Here is a 24080-nt window from a genome sequence, read left to right as displayed (position 1 = left end):
CTGAATTTTTTTGCACATGATAAAATTACATGTTGCGGACATAAAATTTTCCTACCGATATGGCAGCCACATCTTTATCATCTATCAAACAATTTTGTGGTTCCTACAAAACTTTTGCAAAATTTAAGGCGTATGAGTACATGTAGTACAAGGGGATGGTTGCTGACTGATAAAGCAGCTTCTTCTGAGAGTTTTCTCCCCTCATGAGTCTCATTGTTTCATCTGGATTATTGCATTTTCCTGCTCTATTTTTTTTTTCTTTCCCTTCGAGAGTCGACATTGCGTTATTCTGAATAGCTTGCGGTTACCAGTGGCGGATCCAGACCTTGAGCTAAGGGGAGGGGGGAGGCGTGGAGGGAGAGTGGGGGCGATTTATTTGTCTTTTCTTCCTTCTGCGATCTTTTTTTTTTTTACACAAAATAAGGGGGGCTCTCCCCCCCCCCCCTCTATATTCGCCACTGGTTACGTTTACAATAGTTCGGCGTGGGTGCGTTCTCGATCGTAAGGCAGCAAATGAGAAGGTAAATAATTATAAGCAAAGGAAATACAAAGGAAGCTTACCTGTCTCTCTCCCCCTGGGGCGTAGTCTTGCCACGTTGTTCCATCGAAGCTATATGCCAAGTAAAAGGAAGTGACCGGATTACCTTGAGCTGGCCCTCTAGTCAAGATACGTGTCAGCAGTTTGTGTTTCTTCATATCAATTTGAAGCCAGGTGGACGCCCCCGTTCCACACCAAGCTGCATAGCATTTTCGATTTGCTTTGAGGTACGCTAAGGAAGGAGTGCTCATACATTTCCAAGACGACGCCGTGAAGCTGCTATTTGGAATAACTGAGGAATTGTCGATTCCAAGGTCTAAAGAAATACAGACTTGTTGATAAAGCCACTGAAAAAGTGCCTGAGGGCAAAGGCATTTACATGATTCAAACCTGTGCCGGGGTGATTTGGTTACCGCCACAAATTTATCACGAAACAATGCATTAGCCTCAGGTGATGCAAATTGAAATGAGGACGCTTCTCCTGTTTGGAACATAGGTAGCCATGGAATGGAAATGAAAGTCTTCATAATTTGACCCTTAAAGAAAACCTTTTTTCCCCTTTAGTTTTGTAGTGATGGGTATATCCCTTTGCAGGACCTCCACCCCCCTAATGTAGACGTGTACAACCTAAAAAACGGAACGTACCTGTTAGAACACTGCCGACTTCCTTGTAGACTTGAACACGCATACAGATCTCGTTGTGCCAGGTTTTGGGATAAAATCGAATGAACCTCACCGAAGAAATGTTGACCACTGCAAGATTTTGCCCGTCAAGCACCTGTTAAAATGAATACATAAACCTATGAAATTTTGTTCGCTGTTACGAAGTGTTTACGAAAATGAACGAGCTATGATCGGTCGGTAACAGTTCAAATTACAAAGTAAAAACAAAAAATCACGAGCTTGACTAAGAATTGGATACCTTATCTTATGTTTGCCGTTATTACGCAAATTTTTTCCATGTTAGGTCGAAAGAGAACTCAAAAAATTTGCGCCCGTATGCTACGGCTGCACCCTTGTCAACTTCAAAAACATCGCGTGGTCCATCAAAGCGAAATCTTATATTGTAAATTAATTTGATTTTTAGGATTCATTGTTGTCTGATTTTGTGCTGAGGGTCACCGTAATTAAACCAATGATTTATTTGTGGAACAAATAAATAGCGTTCAAAAATATATTCAGCCAAGCAGAATCTCCTCAGTTATGACATCGTAATGCAACATTGAACGTCAAAAGAAGCTTATGTTACCGAACAAATACTAAATCCATTACCTGGCTGTTGTTATAATCTGTCCATGATTCTCCTCCATCGTTCCTGTATTTGACTGTATAGGTTAAAACGTAACCCGCATCACTGCTTTTCTTCTCCAGTCTTATCTTATTGACACTCTGAGATGTTCCAAAATCAATAGTTAGCCAATTGCCAGAACTATCTAAGTTGATTATTTAGTAATAACTGCTGATTATGAAGTGGTCACGTGATTTTCTCGCACGAAAACGAGGCTGGAATAGAATATTACACATTACTATATTTAATGTTTGCAAAAGCTTGTCAAACTTACCCAAAATGGGCAGAAATACGCAATTTGATCATTTAGTGACAGCTGCTAATTATGAGGTGGTTACGGGACCTAGCATGAAAGCGAGGCTGGACCAGAAAAACGCATGTAACCTTTTTTAAATGTTCACAATAGCTTGTCAAACTTTCTCAAAATTAATCCCTTGATGACGGTTGCACTGATGATATTCTCATTTGTCACGTGGTCAAATTTCTTCAGGACTCGAGGGAAAACAAAACTAACTAGTTTCCCGAGGGACCATACATTAAGTGCTTTGTTACATATTTAGACTTTCCCTTAAACAATCATATAGCAAAAACAAACAAACAAAGACGGCACAACTTCTTTAATCACAACCGTCAATCCTACTGAATGAATTAATTACAAATGTTTCGAAGTACATGAAAAAGTAAAATATGCTTTCATAACCTCAAAAACGAATACAAAATCGTCTAGATAACAGCAGACACGTAAAGATTTAAAGGAAAACGACCGATTTTTTAAGTTTACAAGACATGTTTCGACAGAACTTCTGTCATCTTCAGTTGAATGATTACAAAGCAAGTTGAATAATAAGTAGACAAAAATGCTAATTAAGACAAATAGTAACAAAAGAACGTGAAAAGGTGTAAATTAAAAGGATAATTTTAGATTTACATGGTGTAATTGCTGATTGAGGCAAGGTAGTTCTTTTTGAATATGGATAGCCTCCTTTATCTTGAGTTGAAAGCTGGTAGTGGCGTGATCTAAAATATGAAAGCAGTCTATTGAACACAATGAGCGACAACGTTCAGAATTCTGAAGATGTTTGAAAATGTGAGTAAAGTAAAACATGGGCCTCTCACATTTTCAAACATCTTCAGAATTCTGAACGTTGTCGCTCATTGTGTTCAATAGACTGCTTTCATATTTTAGATCACGCCACTACCAGCTTTCAACTCAAGATAAAGGAGGCTATCCATATTCAAAAAGAACTACCTTGCCTCAATCAGCAATTACACCATGTAAATCTAAAATTATCCCTTTAATTTACACCTTTTCACGTTCTTTTGTTACTATTTGTCTTAATTAGCATTTTTGTCTACTTATTATTCAACTTGCTTTGTAATCATTCAACTGAAGATGACAGAAGTTCTGTCGAAACATGTCTTGTAAACTTAAAAAATCGGTCGTTTTCCTTAGAATACAAAATCATTTGGAATTGTAAAAATTAATGGTAACGTTTGCTCCAGAAAATGCTCCTGCGTCAAAGTTTACAATCTCCTGGCTATGAGATGCGAAATTCTGCATAGTGTCAGGGGAGTTTGGCTCTGTGTTTCTGCCAAGAGAATTTTCACTTGTTTGCATCGCCACAATTGCGGTGCTATTTGACTCAAGATTTTCAACGGAACAGACACTACTGAAAGCATGTGAGATTTCTTTTTGCTTAACCTCCGAAAGACGCCTGGAGTAAGAGCGAATGCTGCTCTCAGATTTGTATCCTGAAAGACGCATTATGTGGCGAGCCTAAAAATTATACTCATCCAAGAGCAACACGGCCGTTGCCTTAATACAATGACTAGCATACTTTTGTGAAAGTTTCAGCTCTTTAGAAATTGAACTCATGAAAGTTCCTAGCGTATTTTTCGCGAGGGGTACATTACAATACCAGACTTCATCAGAACGGCTATAATTTTCCGTCGCTCGCGGCCTTTGGCGCAAGCATGATAGTGCTGGATTAAGCTCAGATAGATAAAGCTCAAAAGTTTTAACTGGACAGTTGGAACTCTCAGATCTTTCATATATACGTCCCTCCCCTGGAGAATCATCTGGTTGATCGTTTGTCCTGTGGTTTTTGTCCAGTTCATCAAGAACTTGATAAACAAACGTTTTCCCAACTGCGTCAGCCTGCTCGGCGAACGATTCTTTCGTGAGGAGTCGGATATTTTCTCTGCCGCGGCGTATAAGCTGGAACATGATATTAAACCACACCACATGTTGGAGGGATTTAGGATCTGCAGAAGATGGGTTGTAGGAGGACTGGATCTTTTCTAGATCTTCCTTTGATATTGGGTTGTGGTAATCAACTTTGCCAAATCCTTGCCGCTTCATTTCGACGATTGCCGCCTCACAAATTTGATTTGATTTGGAGAATTCGCCATCACTTATCATGTCAAATTCTCTTTTTAAGAGAAAGTGTCTTTGAAGACCAAATCGTATTCCCATCAAAGCAGACTTTTTGTAGCTGTCTCCGTTCTGCTTCTTTGCGTTCGGTCAGAAATTCGCTAGTAGTTTATTCTGTTCCATCTTCGGAATTTTTTCTAGATATTCTGTATTTTTTTACCCGCTCATCTTCTGGTTTAACTTCGTTCCAGTATGCCAGGAATGTAACAACAGCGTTCTTAGTTGCTTTTCTCGTATTTTCAGAATCCTTGCCTTCAATTAAATTCTGTAGTTCTTCCTCTGATAATCTAGAAAAGCGTTTTCTTTTAGCCTCACTGGGTTCGATTATCGATCATCGTTGGTTTAAGCCGAAAACTGCCAGTGTTCTCGGGTTCGGCCCGTCAATCAAGTTGACGTGAGCACGTGCTGAAGATCACGCCATTTTTAATTTAGTCAGTGCACAGATCACGTGCTGTTGTATTCGGCGTGCGGGCTACAACTGCGCAATTGTATCCCGTTCGGGATTCATTTGAATTTGATCAGGGGCACGTGACCAAGAATCAACCAATCACAGTGCTCGTTTTGTTCATTGAAAGTCTAGGTATATAACAATGGGATTTACATCACCTTCGCATAACTTGTTTTTATGCATTGAAACTAGGATTATCTTTCGATGTGCTATTTATATAATCCAATGATTTTCAGTCTGCAAACTGTGTTGTGATGATCAATAGCCAGTTCAGTAGTGTTGTATTTAACAATTATTCGCCGAAGGCGAGGTGAACATTGGTGAATATTCACCGCGAATCGCGGACTGAAAATCGGAACAAGCCAGAGCTCTCGATCCCTGCCGCAGGCCAGAAGGATCGTGAGCTCTGGGGACGAGAATGACGGAACGTAATCTCGTTCCCAGAATGTTCATTCCCCTCGACCAGCGGTCGGGAAACGAAGAGCTCTGGTAGCAACTATTTCAGGCGCGCATGGCCGGCGCGCATATATGCTGACTGCGCAGTGAAACCGGATGAAACTAGGCGTTCTAAGAGCGTTTACTCGGGCTTCGCACCGCAGTATCAAATCGTACTTTACGAAAACGCGTATTCAGACACAACGAAAACAAAAGAATCACGATATTTTAGCACAAGAGTTCCACTTCGATATTAATTATTCAAGTTGTTTCCTTGAGTATCCTCCTAATCCAATCGCAAGTGAGTTTAAACCATTTTGGTTCAAGAATGAAGCACAGCTGTCTACGCATTCATGGAGAACTTGTTTGCGAAGAATTTTCCAGGTCTTTTTACAACTTATGGCGATTACATTGTACATGCTAGCAGAAAAGTGTACGAAGTTCGTTTACTGGTCGTGGCGATCCGAGTAAATTGTGCAGCTGAACATTTTTGCCGTGTTGCGATCTTAAACCCTTTTAAAGAATATTATCCCCTTTGGAGAGCGAATATATAAACTCCTTCGCGAAAACAACAGTCCTAGGACAAGGCGCAAATTGCATTGCACTTAATTTGTATAAACTTTCAAGTTGTGTTTTTTGAGGATAACTTCCGAGCATTTGCGACCCTTAACGCAGTTTATGAAGAAATATTTAACCTACATATTTTTATTGAATCAAGGCAGGAATATTGTTAAAAAGGAACTCATTTATAAGGGGAGATGCGGCATTCTGTTTTGCTGTTTAATTTGGTTTCATACTCGTCTAGTTCATGTCACGTAACATGATTTTCTTAAGCAGGCAGACACAGTTTTCTAAAAGAATTGGCGATTGCTAAGACTGCTAAATATATTTGAACTAGTGGTGAAATAAATTTGGCTAAACTATCGTCAATGCAGATTTTCCTTAGGACTTGGTAAGAACAGTGGTTAGTCAAAAATCCCGCACAATTCCCCGCACAATATGCCTCCTCCTGCGCCCAACTAGAAAGCCAACTAACTTGGAGGTAAGATATTTAATTCAAGTCACCGAAAGTCTTATCTTTACAAATTTGTAGAGCACATATTTCGCGCGGCGCAAGAAACAATTCGCATGTTTTTAATGAGCTACCAGTCCAAAAACGTTTTCGTATTTAGCTCGTTTTATTGCAATATGATTTGTTTTACTGCAATGCTCTAGATAATAACAACAGTAGCCACATGCAGTCATTGACTGCCTATTTTTTGTCAGTGTTTTCGTAGTTTGAACTCATACCGCGATCGGCTAGGTTGTCATCTTACGAGAAGGTTTTTGAGCTTGACCTTTGCTTACCTGGCTGGCATGGCTTTCAAGCAATATAATTCGCATGGCTTTCAAGCAAGATAACCCTTTCCGAACACGATCGACATCTTTGTATGCGAGATGAACGTATAAGGCGCGATTCTCACCAAACCTTTCTTCGCAAAACGCCGCATTCTGTCACGATGAGCGAGCAATTTCGCGATTCTCGTCCCCAGTTTCCATGGTCTACCCCCCTTTTGGCGACCAAAAGGCTTGCATTTTATGACTCGGGCTTCTTACGGAGGCCCGACTGAAAAAAGAGAGCCGAAATTTAAACCCAGGCCTCATTGCCCGGGTAATAAGTAAAGCCAAAACCAATTGTGACTAGCTCGCACTCGTTTTCCCGCACTTCACGACAGCTACATGTATTTCATTCAAGTTTTGATTGGTTCATTGGATTGGCTGTGTACGTTTGATTGGTTTGAGTGATACCGAAGAATTCCGAAAGTAACGACCCACCCGAAAACAGTGGCCCTTTGAAAAAGGCACTAGAAGAGAAACTCTGATCTCAAGCGTAATAAAGATGAATCAGCCTGATTGCAGGACTGAACAGGTTAAAGAGTTATTTGTTTGTGGTTTTATATAGAACTTAACTAAATCTACCTTGAAGCTATGATTTAGAAGCCGTACTTGTTTGGCAGCAGAGTCAAATGATACAGGGTCGTTAGTAACACTGCGATATAATGCAACCATTATACTTCCGCCCTACATTACCTTTTCGTGCTACAGTTTGTTTTGTTTATGTGGGTGCAGTTAGTAACATATATAAACGGAACTTTTAAATGATCTCATGGTACGCGTCCGCTTTGTCTAAATTAAATCATACAAACGTTTTTTAAACCATTTGAAAGTAACGGCTCCTTTTGCCTGCTAAAATCGTCTCAGTAAATGTCGTAGTAGGAACGGATGCAAAGTTGAGAACTGTGACATGCGTCATCATACCCTTCTACATGAAGTCGAATTATAATTTATTGAACGGGCAAAAGTGAAACGTGAATTAGAACGAATGCCAGAAGTTGAGAGATCCATTACCTGTCTCCCTGGAAGGCGAAGACTCGTCACCACGTTAGGCTGTGGAGCCTTTCGAGGGGTATCGCCAATCAGCGTACACAGGTTGTGAGACTGGTCGTCGTGCTTTGGTTGAAATGCTTCCCATAGTTGTCTTTGGAGAAACAGGAAAACAACTAGTGATGGCATTGCGTGACTCAGGTTGTAACACAACACATTGATGAAAGCTCAGCGCTCTCACTTGGGCTTCAAGGTAAAGAGGTTGATCTCGAAATTCAAGGAGTAAATGTGCAGAAGGTGTTTACTTCCCAGCACATCAAGAAATGCCATGTCGCACGAGTCGGAAAAGAGGAAGTCAAGTATTCCTTGCGATATGTGAAGACAATTCCTAGCCCGAATGGCAGGAATCAGAAGTTGAACTGGGCGGCAATCAAGCAAGAGTATTAACACCTGAAGCACTTGGACTTACATGACACCGACATGGGTCCAGTGCAACTCATAATTGGAACTAACAACTCTGACTTGATTCTACCAAAACAAATTTCAAAACTTTCAGGTCAACCGGAAGTTGACAGAGTACCTTTAACAAATTGACGTCAGTTTTTTATGCGTCTGTCCTCTTATTGATGATAAATTGCGTCATAACATTGTCAAAGTGGCTGTGGAACCACGAGCCGCAGGCGAATGGTTCCGCAGTAAACTTTGGCAATGTTATGGCGCAATTTATCATCAATAAGAGGACAGACGGATAAAAAACTAACGTCAATTTGTTTTTTACAATAACAAGACCCTAAAATGGTAAAAAACCGGGAATAAATGAGGGGAAAAGACGCCGCAAACTTGTCGTAAACAAAGATAAGTGAATTTTATTCAAAATGACGCGAACATTGTCAATAGCTTTTCTCGCTTTTTTGATTGGCTACTTAAAAAAGTCCATGAAATCTTATTGGTTAAACAGCTGACAGTCTGAGAGCTGAAAGTTGAACTTGAAAGCTTGATTAATTAAAATTTTATCCCTCTGTACTCTTATTGATGATAAAAATGAGTCAATCAGCGCGCGAGAAATTAGACAGTTACTGTAAAATATGCAGTTGAGACCTTACTTGGATGGGCGGTGACTAATTGGTTACCCGGTGAGCGAAGAGTAGCATCGCCATACAATGGGTTCAAAATGTATGAAAGAAGTTCAGTTGAAGATGAGGAGCTGAAGCAGCTGGTCATGACTCAGTCGGAGATAGAAACCTTAGGCGTGGTGAAGCTTGCAAATCCAACCCGTTCGATTTAGGACAAGCGAGCATTGTCACTAATAGAAAGACAACCTTTAAGAGTGCGAGTGAAGACGCGTGTGTCAGGTCTACTTTGGAGAGAAGAGAACCATCTCCACCCGACAAGTACGAAATGGCAAAGAAGAGACTGCAATCCCTAGAGAAGACGTTTGAGAGCTGTCCCGAGATCAGAGAGAGATATGCAAAGTCAATCCACGATGACATTGAGAAGGGTTACGTGAAGAAGCTGAGCGAAGAGGAAGTGTAGTGCGATAGTAACGTGACTTAGTACTTGCCACACCGATTTGTCATCAACCCCAAGAAACCTGATCGTCTCAGAAGAGTATACGATGTATCGGCAAAATTCATGGGACAAAGTTTCAACGATAAGATCTAGACAGGACCAGATCTTCTGTCCTCTCTTTTTGGAGTTTTCCTCAGGTTTTGCGAAGGAAGAATTGCAATGGCTGCTGATGTGAAAGAAACGTACCATATGCTTCGTCTCCCTGATCGTGATAAGCCAGCGGTGAGATTCTAATGGAAAGGCTATTTAGAAGAAGTACCAAGCGTGTATCAGTTCGAGAGAACAGTGTTTGAAGAAGTGCCTGCGCCATCCAGAGCGAACTACATTATGAGGCGAAATGCTGATGAGAATGGGGAAGATTTACATGTACCTCTGTGTGTGAAAGCAGTCTACAAGCACTTTTATATGGATAATGGCCTACCATCAACAGATTCTCGCGAGGAACCTATTGAAATGCGGAAGCAGATAACAGAGTTGCTGCGCCGTAGAGGTTTCCCCCTACACAAATGGCTGACAAATGACCCAGACATCATGACAACCATCCCGGAGCAAGATAAATCTCCACGATTCCTCGAGCCGCGTGAAGATAAGTTACCAACAGACAGAACTTTGGGCGTCGTTTGGGATGCCCAGGAAGATATGCTCCAGTTTACCGGACTGAAGGGGGATCCAGATACCACGAAGAGGAAAATCTTGAGCCAGGCATTCTCTGTTTGGGATGCGCGAGAACGCCTCCTCCCATTCTCAATTAGAAGTAAGATCATCCTGCACAATCTGAATCGTTTGAAGTATGGATGGGATGACGAGTTGAAAGAAGCTGATCTTCGAGAGTGGCGTGAATGGCGCAAGGAAGCAGAAAAACTTGACGAAGTGAGAACTCCGAGAGCTCTACGTCAAGAGCAGAAACCTATCCGAGAGACTGCACTTCATGTAGTTTGCTACGCTAGCCAGGATGCCTATGGCGCGTGTGCGTACCTAAGACGAACGTTTACAGATGACACAGTAGAGTGCAGTCTTTATTGCGGGAAAAGGCCGTGTTGCCCCTTTAAAGTCACAGTCTGTCTGCGGACGGGAGTTCATGATAACTCTAGTTGCTGTGCGATTAACTGAAACACTGGTAGAAGAAATGGTCACAAAGATAGGGAAGATAACCTTTTAGAGTGACTCCACCACAGCCCTACATTGAATCCACCAGACAAGTTCCACTTACAAAGCATTCTTCGGAAACCGGGTATCTGAGATTCACACAATCATGGACAATCTGGAGGCCACACTGGGGGCGGGCGCAGTGAGTTGGAGATATGTGCCGACAGAGGCTTATCCTGAAGATGACATCACCCGGGGACTAAGTCCTACAGAACTTGGCGCAGGCTTTTGTTACAATAGTGGACCCAAGTTTCTGTATGAATCAGCAGAGCTCTGGCCAGAAAATAAGATTAAGGCACCTTGCCAGAACGATAACGTGAAAGAAAAGAAGACGGAAAGATGGGCTGGTGCATCTCAGAAAACAAGGTGCTGTTAGGGTGGAAGAAGTATTCGTCTGTGACCAAACGAAGAAGAGTTACAGCTTATGTGACGCGATTCGCAAACAATGCAAGAGTTAAGAACGAAGCATGTCTACTTGGAGCACTTACGTCGAACGAACTGAGAGCTGTCCAGAATTATCTGGTAAAGAGGGCGCAAGTTGAGTCTTTCGTCGACGAGATACTGTGTCTTGAGATGGGCCAGGAGATCCACAAGAAGAGTAGAATTAAATCTCTTGATCCAAGGATGGAAGATGGATTCTCAGTTGTTGGTGGAAGACTACAGAGAGCACAATGCCTACCATACAAAACAGGACATCCCAAAGTAATTGACTCACCATGAGCTTGCACAGCTGATCGTCGAGGAAATGCATCGCATCTACCACCACCCGCCAACTGAGCACTTGCATAATCAAATTAGGAGTGTTGGATCATCCATGGTCGTTCGCGAAGTTCAAGTTTAACTACTGTTATCGAAAGACATTTAGTTTTGATGATGATTTTTTTTCCCTCCTGTCTTTATTTATACACTGCAGGGTTCCAGATAAGTTTTCAAGGTATGGTGCCAATGAGGAATTCCAACGGGTCAATTTCCCATGCTCCCACCAAATCATCATAAATTTTTTATTAATTTGCCGAGTCATGTCGCTGACCTTGTCGGGTTTTTGACCTGAGACCCCTTGCTTATCTGGAACACTGCATTGCTTAGTGTAAATTTACAAAAATTTAAGTATACAGGAATTTACGGTCACCACACACATATTTACACAAAAACACGCACACACGATACACTGTATCTACTTTTAAAAGAAAAAACCTGGGTCACATGGTTTATGTAAGAGGCTGCAAATTAATGCGTCTATAATTACATATTAAAGTGTCAAAGGCTTAAACTTCTATTTCTTATGAAAAGTGTGAATATTATATCTCTCCTTCAGGCCGGATGAGTTGTCAAGTCAACAAGGTGCTATAACTGCCGCGCAAAATTGCATTAAGGCCATTCGCTCATGGATGGACTACAACAAACTCCTTCTCAATGACGAGAAAACGGAATTTCTTATCATAGGAACCCGACAACAGCTATGTAAAGTTACTATTTCTTCAATTATCGTGGGAAACATTGATGTTATGAGATCGTCCAGTTGTTATGAACCTTGGTTTTTACATCGATGATAAGATGTCGATGAACTTCCACATATATAAAATTTGTAATACGTCATTTTATTATATGGTCTATCTCCTCTCTACTTAATCCACAGAAAGAACAAATGTCTTTTTTTTCAAAAGAATATTTGTACAAGTTATATAGTTAAGTACCTTAAACTGAAAATCTCTTAAAGACGTTTAATTCTATGCAAACTTTTATTGGTAGAAGGTATACCTCGAATAAATGCTCATAGCTGATGTTAAATTTTTCCTTCAGCTTTTTTGAAGCGTTTGGTAAGGTAGCTTTTTATTGAATTAACAAATTATAGTACTGTTTGCTTTTGGCCAAACTTACGTCGTAGAAAGCATCGCTACAAAAAAAAACCCAACTTTGTTATATTACTCTCACCATCATCCTTCCTCAAGAACTAGGGTATTGCCGATCTTAAACCAGACCACTCTAAGAAATTACAACTAATGGTCGTTTCTTGTCTAATAACATCCAATGAATCCAAATTGTTCTTTGATAAACCTAGTTGACTGATTAACGTTATGCTTTTTCAAATATTTTTTTTTATAAAAAAACAAGTTTGCCATCCGTCCTTATGTTTTTATTACTACACATAATTGAGCTTTTATTGTCCTTATCAGAGACAGCGTTTCTAAACTCAGCCCAGAACTTAATCAATTCGGCATAGAATTAATTTGATATATTCTAATCCTTAGGATCATAGTCACATTGAAAAAGAAAGAGACCTTGAAATGGTTTAAGCATATGAGTGAGGTAATACTTCCAGCCGTACAATCTTTTGAACCGACAACCTGACAGATTTTACTAGAGTCTCAAGATCTAACATCCTTAACCCTCCATTTTCACAACAATTAATCATTGCTGTTCTTACAACTCTATCTTGACCTCTACGCAAAAATTTAAAAACAATCCTGTTAATATCTATGACTACCTCTATTGTTGTCGTGGTTGTTATTGTTATTGTTGTGGTTGTTGTTGTTGTTAGAGTCTGTCAACACAAAGATCATTTCGGTACTGACCAAAAGAATGAGGAAAACGAGATAGTCTCTTGCCTGTAAGAGTCCTCCCTGCAAACTTGAAACTGAACTAGGGCCTAAACACAAAGACTTGAGTTTAAACTTGCCAAACATCAATCTCCCTGAAGAAAACCCATTTAGTCTGGTCTTGTGTCACCAACACCCGTAAACACGATGTGTTTTTACCTTCATTGAAAGTGACTTCTACTTTCCCTTGTTGAAAATTTCCAATTGTCTCAAACACTGTACAAGTTTTAATTCCATTTGCATTTGTCTGCAGTTCGTTTTTATTGTTAAAACTTGCTTGCAAAACAGCTGACCGAAGGTGATCATCAGGAGCAATATAAGAGCCTGTATCAACGAACACTTTACGTATAAACACTGCTGGAGTAAACTGGACAATAATAAAGTCATCTTTCTTGACTTTCTTGGTCCTGAAATAGCCATAACCCCTGTTGTAAGCATCTTGAGGATGTCCATAACTAGACGTCATTTGGCTGCTGACGGTCGCCAAAGGATTCAAACCCTTGTATTTGAGATCGTACTGGTCAAAATATTTTTCCCTCGCTTTATCACGGCGCTTGTTTTCCGCAAAAGAAGAGTGACTTCCAATATGTTGAAACAGGGAAGCTGGAGGAAAACTGAGATTTGGATGGTAAGGTCCATCAAGTTTAATCTTTCGCCAAAACGTAATCAACCAATCTACGGGCATTTCGTCGTACATGAGGTAAAAATAGGTGGCAAGATTCTCCAGGTCGTTGGCGTGATAAATTTTGGCTACGTGTCCCTTGAAGGAAGCGTTCAGAATGAGCCAAGTTGTCTTAACCGATGAGATGAAATCACGGAGCTTGAGATAAAAGCTTGACGCTGGAAGTACATCGTCTTCTAAATGAAGATAGAACTGCGAGAGATCGTGGCAATAGCACATTAAAAACGCAAAGTCCACGTTCTGCTTTGAGGGCCAAAAGGTCCTCTGCGGATTATCGCGAAATTTCTTTTTCATATTCGAGAGCGACGGGTAAAACTCATTTGGTGCAAAAATTACACGAATAAAACCTCGGTTAATGTATTTCCTGAAACGATTCGACAACTCCACCAAAGTGGCAGATTTAGCTGCTTCATCAAAGTCGGCGAGGAATATCACTACGAAGATTTCGCGCCTGTCCTCGTCACTCGTCTGGTTTATCAAGCCTTGGATCGTTCTAATAAGGTAGTTATCTCCACTAGGACGAGCAATTGATGAGATTCCAATAGTAAGAAAGCCTAAAATGGAAACAAAGCAGATTGCATTTACACTCCTAAGCCTTTTTTTATGGAAGGGATGTATTTTGAGAGAAGTATAGCTTTAAAGGTTGACGACCAAAAACAAGCACGTGATCAGCCAAAGTGTCTCTACACGCATTTTCTAGATCCACGAAAACAGCTACAGGACTGGATCCGACTAGAGTATAGAAGGGTAATTAACTCTCTTACCCTTCATATTCTCTTGACCAATGTTCATTGCACAGCACCGTAGCTACATAGCATTTGAAATGTAATATTCTAATCTTACCTTTTCCTTTAGGGTAGCTTCCCAGTCTAGTTATTGTGGAACTGTTTATGATCTTTTTTTCCAGGCAAATAGAAGGCTGTTCGCCTGTGAAGATTAAGAAAAGTACTAAAGTGACTTTCGTGTAGCTTGACTCAGGTTTGGAACTGACTTGGGAATGAAAAAAGAGGTGAGTAGAAAGTGCGCGCGCTGTTTTAGGGGAATAGGCTACTTTAACGCGTTAAATCCTTGCATATGGTAGCTGCCCCCGCAGTGCGAGCGAAAGTCAAAACCGACCTGTCCTGCCGAAACGACACGATAATAGTCTTTCTCACGACAACAAACAAAAATAAGAAAATGCCCAAGTTGCTCTGGCCTCTTCTAATACTTGGCTCAAGTACTCTGGGTTTCATTTCATGAGGAATAACATATTTTGTTTAAAGTTACACAAATATTTTCCTCCCTACGGATACTCCACGAGTAATAATAATAATAATAATAATAATAATAATAATAATAATAATGATAATGATGATAAAGATAATGATAATGATAATGATAATGATAATAATGGTTTAATGATGGCTTTTTTACAGATTAGTTCTACATTCTACATTGTCGTGGTGTAGAGGCTTGTGCGGCTCGATGATCTCAAGGGCTGTACTGACTGGGGTGCATACCCCTGGTAAATTCAACCATGTCAGAGAGGTCTTGAGTGAGAGTCCTGACAAAAGCAGTCCGGCAGTCTCCTGATTTGTAAAATCAGGTTGGGTAGAGGACCAGCAACCCTCTCCCATAAAAAACGAACTTGCTACAGACACCACTTCAGAAACAAATGCTATCCGGGATCGGACTAGTACGAACTGCGACATCCCTGATGAGAGTTTCCTCCACTGGGTTGAAGCAACAATGAATGCTCCAGGTGAAAGCCGTAAGGAAGCCAGGAGCACGACAAGGCCGCGTAAAAGATCCCTCCTTACACCCAAAGACCACTTAAACATAGGATGCTGGAACGTCAGAACAATGTATACCATCGGAAAGACAGCATCATTCATGAAAGAAATGAGAAGGTACAAGCTGAGCATTCTCGGACTCAGCGAGGTAAGGTGGGTAGGTTTCAGAGAAGTGAATAAGAAGTGACAACTACCGAAGGATATCCTTACTTTCAGTACCATAACAAGTCTTCCGCAGAATGCTCCTGATGAGGATGCAGGATGGAGTTGAGAAGAAATTACGGCAAGGATAGGCTGCCTACCGAAGAGGAAGAGGGACAACTGAACAGATTTTCATCCTCAGGAATATCTTAGAACAGAGTGCTGAATGGCAAACACCCTTGTACATTGCTTTCATCGATTTCAAGAAGGGCTTTGATAGTGTGAGAGGAGGAAAGTTCTGGAACATTCTCAGGCATTATGGAATTCCTGACAACTTCGTCGACATCATACAAGAGCTTTATGATGGAAGCACCTGTTGCGTTGTTGAAAACGGACGAACATCAGATTAGTTTCCTGTAGAGACAGGAGTCAAGCAGAGCTATGTTATGTCAGGTTTCTCTTCAACATCACTATTGACTGGGTAATGAGGAACACCACCAATGCAAGGAGAGGCCTGAGGTGGAAGTTCACCACGGTCCTAGAGGACCTAGATTATGCAGGTGACATAGCCCTGCTCTCCAGCCGGCACGAAGATCTTCAAGAGAAGTTCAGCCGCCTCCATCAGGTCTCAAGGTATACCGGACTCTGTATCAACACCACAAAGACAAAAGTGCTACGAACAAACGCCAAGGTCACCCACAGGATTGCCATTGATGGCTTAGAAGTTGAAGACGTCAACTCCTTCATCTACCTAGGTGCCACAGTCCATGGAGCCGGCGGGTCACATGAAGACATCTCGCGCAGGCTGTCAATCGCAAGAAGAGCATATGCCACTCTAAATCCTGTCCGGAGGTTTAAGACATACAGCAAGCACACCAAGCTGAGAATCTTCAAGAGCTGCGTGATCTCTATGCCCCTGTATGGGGCTGAGATGTGGAGGGTAAACTGACATGGAGCGCCTGGGTGTCTTCCATCGAAAATGCCTAAGAAGAATCCTTGGCATATTTTGGCCGTACACCATCTCCAACCGTGAACTCTATGAAAGAGCTAGAGAGGGTCCCATCTCAGAAACTTTGAAGGTCAGACGATGGAGATGGATCGGTCACGTTTTGAGGAGAGAGAAGGATAACAACTGCAGAGTTGAGCTCACCTGGAACCCTGAAGGCAAGAGAAGGCCCGGCAGACCAAAGATCACTTGGAGGAGAACCATTGAAGCCGAACGGAAAGATCTGGGATGGATAAGATGGAATGCGGTTGAGCTGGAAGCTCAAGACCGTGATGGATGGTACTTGTTGTTGCGTGGCCTTATGCTCCACTGACGAAGGAGCGAAGAGGATGAGTGAGTGAGTGAGTTCTACATTCATCATATGCTAAGTAAAAATTAATAATACATATAGATATATCAGTATAATTTACAAGTAAAAAACCATGTGGAAAACACAAATATGTAAAAAATTAATTAATTATGTAAATTCAAAACAATCTAATCTACATTCGGCCTTAGTTTTCAAAAACTTATAACCTTTCCTCGCAGATGTTTTAGTATTAGACTCAAGCTTGATGTTATCTGGCAGACTGTTGAATGACCTGGAGGCTGAGTCTTGAAATGTTCCTGTTTCAAGTGACGAGTGACGAGTGACGACTGACGAGCGAGTTGCCGGACACGGGCGACACATTTAATTTTTGGCCAAATTAAAACCGTTGGAGACAAAAAATGCTTCATATTTTCCACTTTCTACAATCTGATACGGTTTTTGGCATTATAAATTCCTTTTCGTGAATAATGCCGTCTCCAGAGAGAAAAGTTGCCCGACCTCAATGCCTTTCCTGTTAACGTACATTGATTTTGGGACTTTGTTAGAGCAGGACAGTTTTTCCCACCGTATGCAAGGACGTACAAAGACTTTTCTTTCAAGAACTTCTGCAAATTTGCCAAATAAGCAGAAACAATACGAAATTATTAAAAAACAGATTTTTGCTGATGATTAAACATTGTTCCCATGCAGACACTCGCAAGTTAACACGATACCATAGAAGAAGAGCGTACGTGTAGGGCGGGCTGACCTTATTCAGTCACATCGCGAGAAATCGTTAAATTGCTACATTTCTGACGATTTCTCATTTGCTATATGAATGAAAACTGAAATTACGAACACGCCTGTATTAATTTGCACTGCAGTGCAAATTAGAAATAAATGATAAATGTGCCTGCTCCCAGCTCATCACAATGGAGTCATTTTCTCAGTCTTATCGTAATAATAATAATAATAATAATAATAATAACAACAACAACAACAATAATAATAACAGTAAGAATGATAATGATAATGATAATGATGATGATGACGATAATAATACTACTTTATTATTGTTGTCTCTGTAAGTGTTGATATACGTGTAAAGAATCGAAATATTACCCTTTAAAAGACTGCAATATAGGTAAACGTTTTGTTCGTAACAAATTCGGTAATTTACTAATCAAATTATTACTCACTACATATTAGTGAAGGTTTGATCAGATTCTTACAGATCGAAATATTTTAAAAATTTGTAGTGATTAACGCTTTGCCTAAGCACTCGTAGATATTTCAAAGACTTCAAATCGCGCTCACGTGTCTTATTGACTCTTGCAATTTTATCAGTCTTTGAATAATTCACTTGTGCTTATTCATTTTCATTTGTACCCATTTGGTTACCTAAACAATTTGCACTCCACTCAGTTCAATTACCATAATAAGTTTTGTGAATAACAACTTTGTTACTCTTTTGTCCCGGTCAATGTTTACCGTATCGAGTGTACTCACTAGCTGATCCGGTTAGCAGCCATGGAAATTTCTTGGAACAAAAGAAAGTGTTTACATAAGGAAAGAGTTCAACTCCTTCAGGATTGGTTTGGCTTAAACACCCTGAAGAAGGCAGTAATCCCGAAACTTTGGTTGATTTATACCGCCACTAAGCTTCTTTTTAACGATATTTTTAACATTTACTTGTAGTTTAAAAGGCGCTGCGCAGTTTCTTCAATACTATTCCACCAACATGGCCGACGTTTTATTGTTTTGGAGAACCAAATATGGCTTCCGTGAGGTTATGTGAAAACGCTCTATACGATTGAACTGAGTTGTCGTAAAAAGGCCATTTTAGAGATACCATGGGCCTTTGTTTCAAAACAAGTCCGCGTGCAAAATTTTTCATATGGAAATGAATTTGATTTACCGTAAATCCTCGAATTAGCGCCCCACCTCGAATAAGCGTCCCCTTCGAGTAAGCGCCCCTCCTATCGGCCGAAATTTTAAATAAGCGATCCCCCTCCCCTCCCCATATTTTGTGGACGAGTAATGAGACAACAAAGGATGTATAGTTCTCGTCGTGTAGTATTAGATTTGTACATTGTTTCAGTTTGTGAACACGTCAAGTGAACACGATGAACACGTTAAGCGCTAACAGTGCCGCGATTTAAACTTTGGGATCAGCTTTTCATATCGATTAACAGCTTATGTTGTTGTTTACGCGCAGACGATGTATTAAAAAAAATGCCAATGTTAGGCCACGATTTGGGAAAGATTAAATAAGTGCCCCCTAGATTAAGCGCCCCGGGCGCTAATTTGACGATTTACGGTACGTGAAAATGAATCTCTAGGCGGAACACAGTTTCATAAGAATGGTTTTGCGGGAAAACTGTCTTTGACACAGAGGCAAAAGCCAACTCGGAAATGGCCTATTATGAAACGCTGGGTGGTCGGACGGAACGGCAACCAGGAGCAAAAAATAACTGTCGAATACTCTTATTTCAATGTACAGCTCGGATACTAGCTTACGACTCGAATACAACTCGAGACTTCACAATGTTCGCCCGATCATACGAGTCAATCAATAATCATGCTAAATAAAAATTTTCACGAAATGTCTCATGAAATTATTGGTCTTCCGAAAAGTAAACAATGTCTTCCGCATACACTGGTCAAGCGTTTATTCTTAAACAATGTCTTCAGAACATTCTCCCCCACTTAACTCTGTCAAACTCTTCGCGACTCAACCTCTTCGTCCTAGTTGGACTCCAGTAGAACGCATTTAGAAACAGGCCTCATAAAGTGGTTTCACCAATTTGAATCTTGGCGGGTCGAACGTGACCGTCTTGTCCTCGAAATACTTCGAGAACTCTTCCCACTGCCAGTGTGCCGTGGGACAATCAGGAGATATGACAAGCGCAATATCATCAATCTTTAAATTCGGCTTCGCCTCAGTCCACTTCTGACTTGGAGTTAATAACGGTAGCCACACTCTCATCCATCTCTTCAAAAAATGCGAGATTAACTCTTGAACTCGTCTCCATCTATTTCTTGGGCTGAACGTAACTTCGTCAATGGACTCCGGAGCTGAGACACCTCCCATCTGGCCATGGAGAAAATGATTAGGGGTGAGTGAAGTAGCATATTTCGGGCTGGCTGACTGATACGTAAGAGGACGGGAATTCAACAAGTCTCCTACTCCAACAAAGGCCGTCATTAGTTCTTCGTCATTAACATCTACATTGCCGAGCATCGCACGTATAGCCTTTTTCGCTGCTTTAATCATGACTTCATGCATGAACTCCAAAATGGGGCGCTAACGGAGGATTGAAAGACCATTTCACTCCTTTACTGGCCTCTTGATCTTGGATTTGAGTGTGATCCAAGTCGTCTGCTAACTCCCGAAGCTCTCTCTCTGCGTCAGTGAAGTTGGTTTAACGATTGCTGACGATCGTTAACGTATATCCTCTGCGACTCGTCATTCGGACGAAACACCTCAAGAAGCTGTCGGTGTCCAGACCATAAACCATTTCCAAGTGTATTGCCCGACTTGATAAGCACGTAAACAGACACGGCCAACGCTTTTGTCCACGACCTTGCACAGCAATGAACGGGCCTCCGTAATGGACTGAAAGGTGGGCGAATGTTCGAAGTGGATGTACTCCTACATCCGGTGGTGGCGCCATGATTTACTCAGCGGCTTTCAACTTACGTCTCCTGCACTCATTGCATGCCTTTTCCCAGTCTCGGATTTCTTCTCGAGCTGCTACTACCCAGTACTTGGTCGAGAGATTTGTAGCGTGTGATTTGTGCCGGTGACATGATGTCCAGCTTCGTGAAAGAACTTCACGGTCAGTTTAGTCGTCCAGTTCCCTCTAGGCAAGATGATTGGAAAACGCACATCATAGGGAAGATACTCGGCGTACTGCAACCGTCCGTCACAGCGAAGTAAGCCATCGTGGTCGACTTTGGGTGTCAGTTTTAACAATCGGCTCTTCTTAGAAAACGCTCGGCTTCCTTGAATGGCACTAAATTCTTCATAAACGTCTGTTCGCTGCGTATCTCGAATAATTCTAACTTTAACATTCTGGATCTCGTCAGGTGTTAGGGAACATCTAACCGATGTTCTCGGCTTGCACGGCAATTGGCAATAAATCTGAAGACAAAAGCAGACACTCAGACACTGCGGAACATTCCACCAGACACTGCGGAACATTCCACCAGAGTTGGCTTTCCATTAAGCTGCGCGCTCTTAATCCACGGGAACACACATTGGCTGTATTTTCTTTGGATTCTATGTACTGCCACTGCTCGGGGCTAGACTGGCGTTGAATCTCTCCAATTCTATTTGCAACAAATGGTCGAAACTGTCCTCCCCTGCCACGGATCCAGTATAAAACATTCATATTGTCTGACCAGAAATGTGCGTCGGCTGTCGGAACGTTCAAGGTTTCTGTGATTGACAAGGTTAGGTTCAAAACCAGGATTGCTGCGATCAATTCCAGTCGCGGTGTAGTCATGGGCTTGAAAGGGGCACCTTTCGTCTTTGACGCAATGATTGAGACACCGTAATAGCCCTGGTCGTATTCAAATCTCGGGAAGCTCACTGCTCCATAGGCATCGTTTGAGACGTTTACAAAGGTGTGAACGGAACTCGATTTCTCCGCCTTATGATCTCTCAGGCTCTTTGGAACCTTTCCTTCAAGCCCTCCAACTCCAAGAACCATTCCTTCGCTCGAATAGAAAGCTCCTGAGTAATAGGCTCGTCCCAACGCAAGCCCATTGTCCACAAATCTTGAATAAAGATCTTGGCACGCACTATGAACGGACTCGCAAGACCCAATGGATCAAAAACTTCTGCCACTCTTCCCCACGATGAACCTCTTTGTAGCAGTATCCGCCACCACAGGTGTCGCGATGCGAAAGGAGAAAGCATCTTCCTGTGCGTTACACAAAACCACAAGGGTATAGGTTGATGGCAAAGCATTGTGGTTAAGATCGATTTCAAACGCTCTCAGTTCCTGAGGAATGTCTGGAAGTATCTCGGGCGAATTGCTTAAACGTTTTCGAGCTTTCATCCCTGCTTTTCCCCTCAGGCCTTGACGCTCGTGAAATAATTGGATTGCAGTGTCATTTTCTCTAGTTGAATCCAACGAATCAACCATGTACGTCGATTTTCTCACTGTCTCGGATGCAAGCGGAAATATCTCTTCGTGGATCCCGGCACACGAATTGGGCACGAAACGGGGCAGATACGTCTCCGAACGCGACACATTCAAATTCGTATACATCAGGATCACGATCAACTTCCAAATTCCTCCACAGAAATCTGAACTTCAGACGGTCTTCAGGCGGTATGCGTATCTGTAAGTACATTTCACTGGGAAACGATGGAAGCGAGGAAGCACATCAAACAGATTTGTCAGTAGCTTGGGACCGGGCAGGATGTGATCGTTTAAGGATGCACCCTGGAATTTAGCGCTGGCATCAAATACGATTCATGTCTTCGTTGGTCATCTCTCAGGACGGCATACTGGGAAGCGAGGAAGGTACCAGGTCCTTTTCGGCTCGTTCTCGTTCTGTTGTACCTTGCGGATGTACCCTTTCTCAACATATGAGGTAATGACCCGCTGATAATCTTCTGCCACTAACGGTTGGCGAATCAAGCGCTTCTCTGTGTTTCTAACACAACGTTTGGCTATCTCACAGTTGTTTGGCAACATTGAACAATCCGTTTTCCAAGGTGTGGCAAGTTGGTAACGCTCCCCATCATGGATAAGTGAAAGGCGAGTTTTGACCATGCAATCTTCTCTTCTCTAGTCATCGCTTGCACGATAATGGTTTTCCCTTCTGGGGACCAACACACGACCAGCCCAAAGCCCCGTCTAGCGGAAGGCGTGGAAGGATCCTCATGAGGATGAGAATTCGAGGATTACTCGGCAACAGCTACTCCACGGTTTCGACTGTCCTCTGATTGATGCAAGAGTCTGTCGTGATTTCTCTTGCAACCATTCACACCACATTCTTTCGCTCTCCTACAGTCCTTTCCTTGGTGGTTATTAGCCAAACAACTGCAACACAGATTCTTTTCCTTAGCAATTTTCCATCGGTCATCAACACTCATAGCTATGTATCTTTCACAGTTCCTGACTGCGTGACCTCCACGGCAAATATCACACTTCTGCTTTACGATAAGAAAGTTTCGATTCGACCGTTTCCTATCTTCCTCTCCCGGCTTTCCTTTGGCACCGTGAAGGTCCTCCACGGTCTCTGCAGCTTTCACTTGATACTCTGATTCCCCAGTTATCCAGTCTGGAATAGTCTCAATGGATTCTGCTCCACCGGTGAAATCTGGACAACATGGATTTCGGAATCTTTTCCAGAACAACAGTAAGAAGAAGGCCTCCAGGCTGCAATTCTCTCCATCGGCTATGTTCACGGAGAGTAAAGACTGTGCTTACGAGGGTATAGGCAAATTTCTCGGGCTCCTTTGCGTTTCCTTCCTGAACTGGTTGAATTCTCTTCACTTCCTCGAGATAATTTTGAAGTTGTCTTCGTTTGCACCATCTTGTACTTAGCGGGCTCATCAGAATCGTCCACGATACTTTCGAACGTAGTCCAAAAGTCTTGTCACCAGAAAATGTCGGCAGTTTAATTCCTTCGAGTTTCCTGTCGGTCGACGAACTTGTCGGTTGCTTCGATTATGAAAAGAAAGGCTTCGGTGTTGCTTCAGGATTTTTCGGTGGCAAATTGTGCTCCAGCGGCGACAGTTCCTGTTGTTTCGCCTGCACGTGTTTGTTAGGAACTGGCGACGACGGTTTCCGGGAGGAAGAAGAGGAAAAATCTTTCACTGAGGCAATTTCTTTATCCCTAGCTTCGACTATCATTATCAAAAGCAAAGTTCATGCTCGTTCTCGCGAGATAGCAAATGAGGCATGGACGAGTTCAAACTACGAAAACGCTGGCAAAAAACTACGACTACTGACTTAAAAACAAACTATGACGCCGAGACGAAAACCTCCGATAAGCTTCGAAGATGAGGCAAACAACATGGAATTGGATAAAGACTCGACGAAGCAACTTGAATACACTCTTTCTTTCTTATAAGAATATATTTTCCATACCCTCACTATTGAAGTTATCGATGATTTCACTGATATCAAGTTTGTCTCTTAAATTGTACTTAAATTTGTTGGCGTATGATCGAAACATCTTCGGGTCTTCCTCGAAAGTCTTCGGCAATCTTCGGTAGTCTTCGGAAATTTTCGAAAAATGTTCAGCAACGTTCGTGTGACCTTCGGACAAGTTTTGTAGAATTTTTGGAACTCTTCGAAAAGTGGTTGGAAACCTTTGAAAAATCGTCAAAAATTCCGTCATCAG

At 41.8% G+C, this 24080-nt stretch overlaps 2 protein-coding genes and 1 pseudogene across 2 annotated transcripts in view; 1 reads left to right on the top strand and 2 right to left on the bottom strand.

Annotated features, from left to right (window-relative positions):
- LOC149113448 (uncharacterized) overlaps positions 1 to 4248 on the bottom strand; it is a 39773-nt gene extending 35525 nt beyond the window's left edge. The window contains exons 1-5 of the mRNA XM_089288473.1: positions 3885 to 4248; positions 3355 to 3578; positions 1811 to 1927; positions 1184 to 1316; positions 562 to 1019 (exon numbers count right to left, since the gene is read on the bottom strand). Coding sequence (XP_089144599.1) covers positions 562 to 1019; positions 1184 to 1316; positions 1811 to 1927; positions 3355 to 3578; positions 3885 to 4248 — 1296 coding nt within the window. The remainder of the gene's footprint in view (positions 1 to 561; positions 1020 to 1183; positions 1317 to 1810; positions 1928 to 3354; positions 3579 to 3884) is intronic.
- Positions 4249 to 7376: 3128 nt separating this feature from the next.
- Positions 7377 to 7954, top strand: LOC149113447 (uncharacterized; annotated as a pseudogene).
- A 4592-nt stretch (positions 7955 to 12546) lies between these two features.
- LOC149113446 (alpha-1,6-mannosyl-glycoprotein 4-beta-N-acetylglucosaminyltransferase-like) lies at positions 12547 to 15192 on the bottom strand. Its single transcript, XM_089288472.1, has 3 exons — positions 14928 to 15192; positions 14345 to 14428; positions 12547 to 14055 (listed from the first exon to the last, which is right to left on the bottom strand). Exons 1-3 carry the CDS (start codon positions 15190 to 15192, stop codon positions 12890 to 12892), a joined length of 1515 nt encoding a protein of 504 aa, XP_089144598.1. The 3' UTR covers positions 12547 to 12889.
- Positions 15193 to 24080: the final 8888 nt, after the last annotated feature.

The sequence above is a fragment of the Orbicella faveolata genome, unplaced genomic scaffold, assembly GCF_042242905.1.
Source record: "Orbicella faveolata isolate gen_17 unplaced genomic scaffold, um_ofav_v1 contig_15, whole genome shotgun sequence".
NCBI classification, from domain to species: Eukaryota; Metazoa; Cnidaria; class Anthozoa; order Scleractinia; family Merulinidae; genus Orbicella; species Orbicella faveolata.
This window is presented reverse-complemented; position numbering and strand designations above follow the sequence as displayed.

Excerpts from the sequence above, each read along its gene's own strand:
- LOC149113446 (XM_089288472.1), bottom strand. The coding sequence starts at position 15,192 with ATGTCGCAGTTCGTACTAGTCCGATCCCGGATAGCATTTGTTTCTGAA. Across the intron at positions 14,429-14,927 it reads ACACCACGACAATGTAGAAT|GCGAACAGCCTTCTATTTGC; the intron begins GTAGAACTAATC and ends TAATCTTCACAG. Across the intron at positions 14,056-14,344 it reads AAGCTACCCTAAAGGAAAAG|GCTTTCTTACTATTGGAATC; the intron begins GTAAGATTAGAA and ends TTTCCATTTTAG.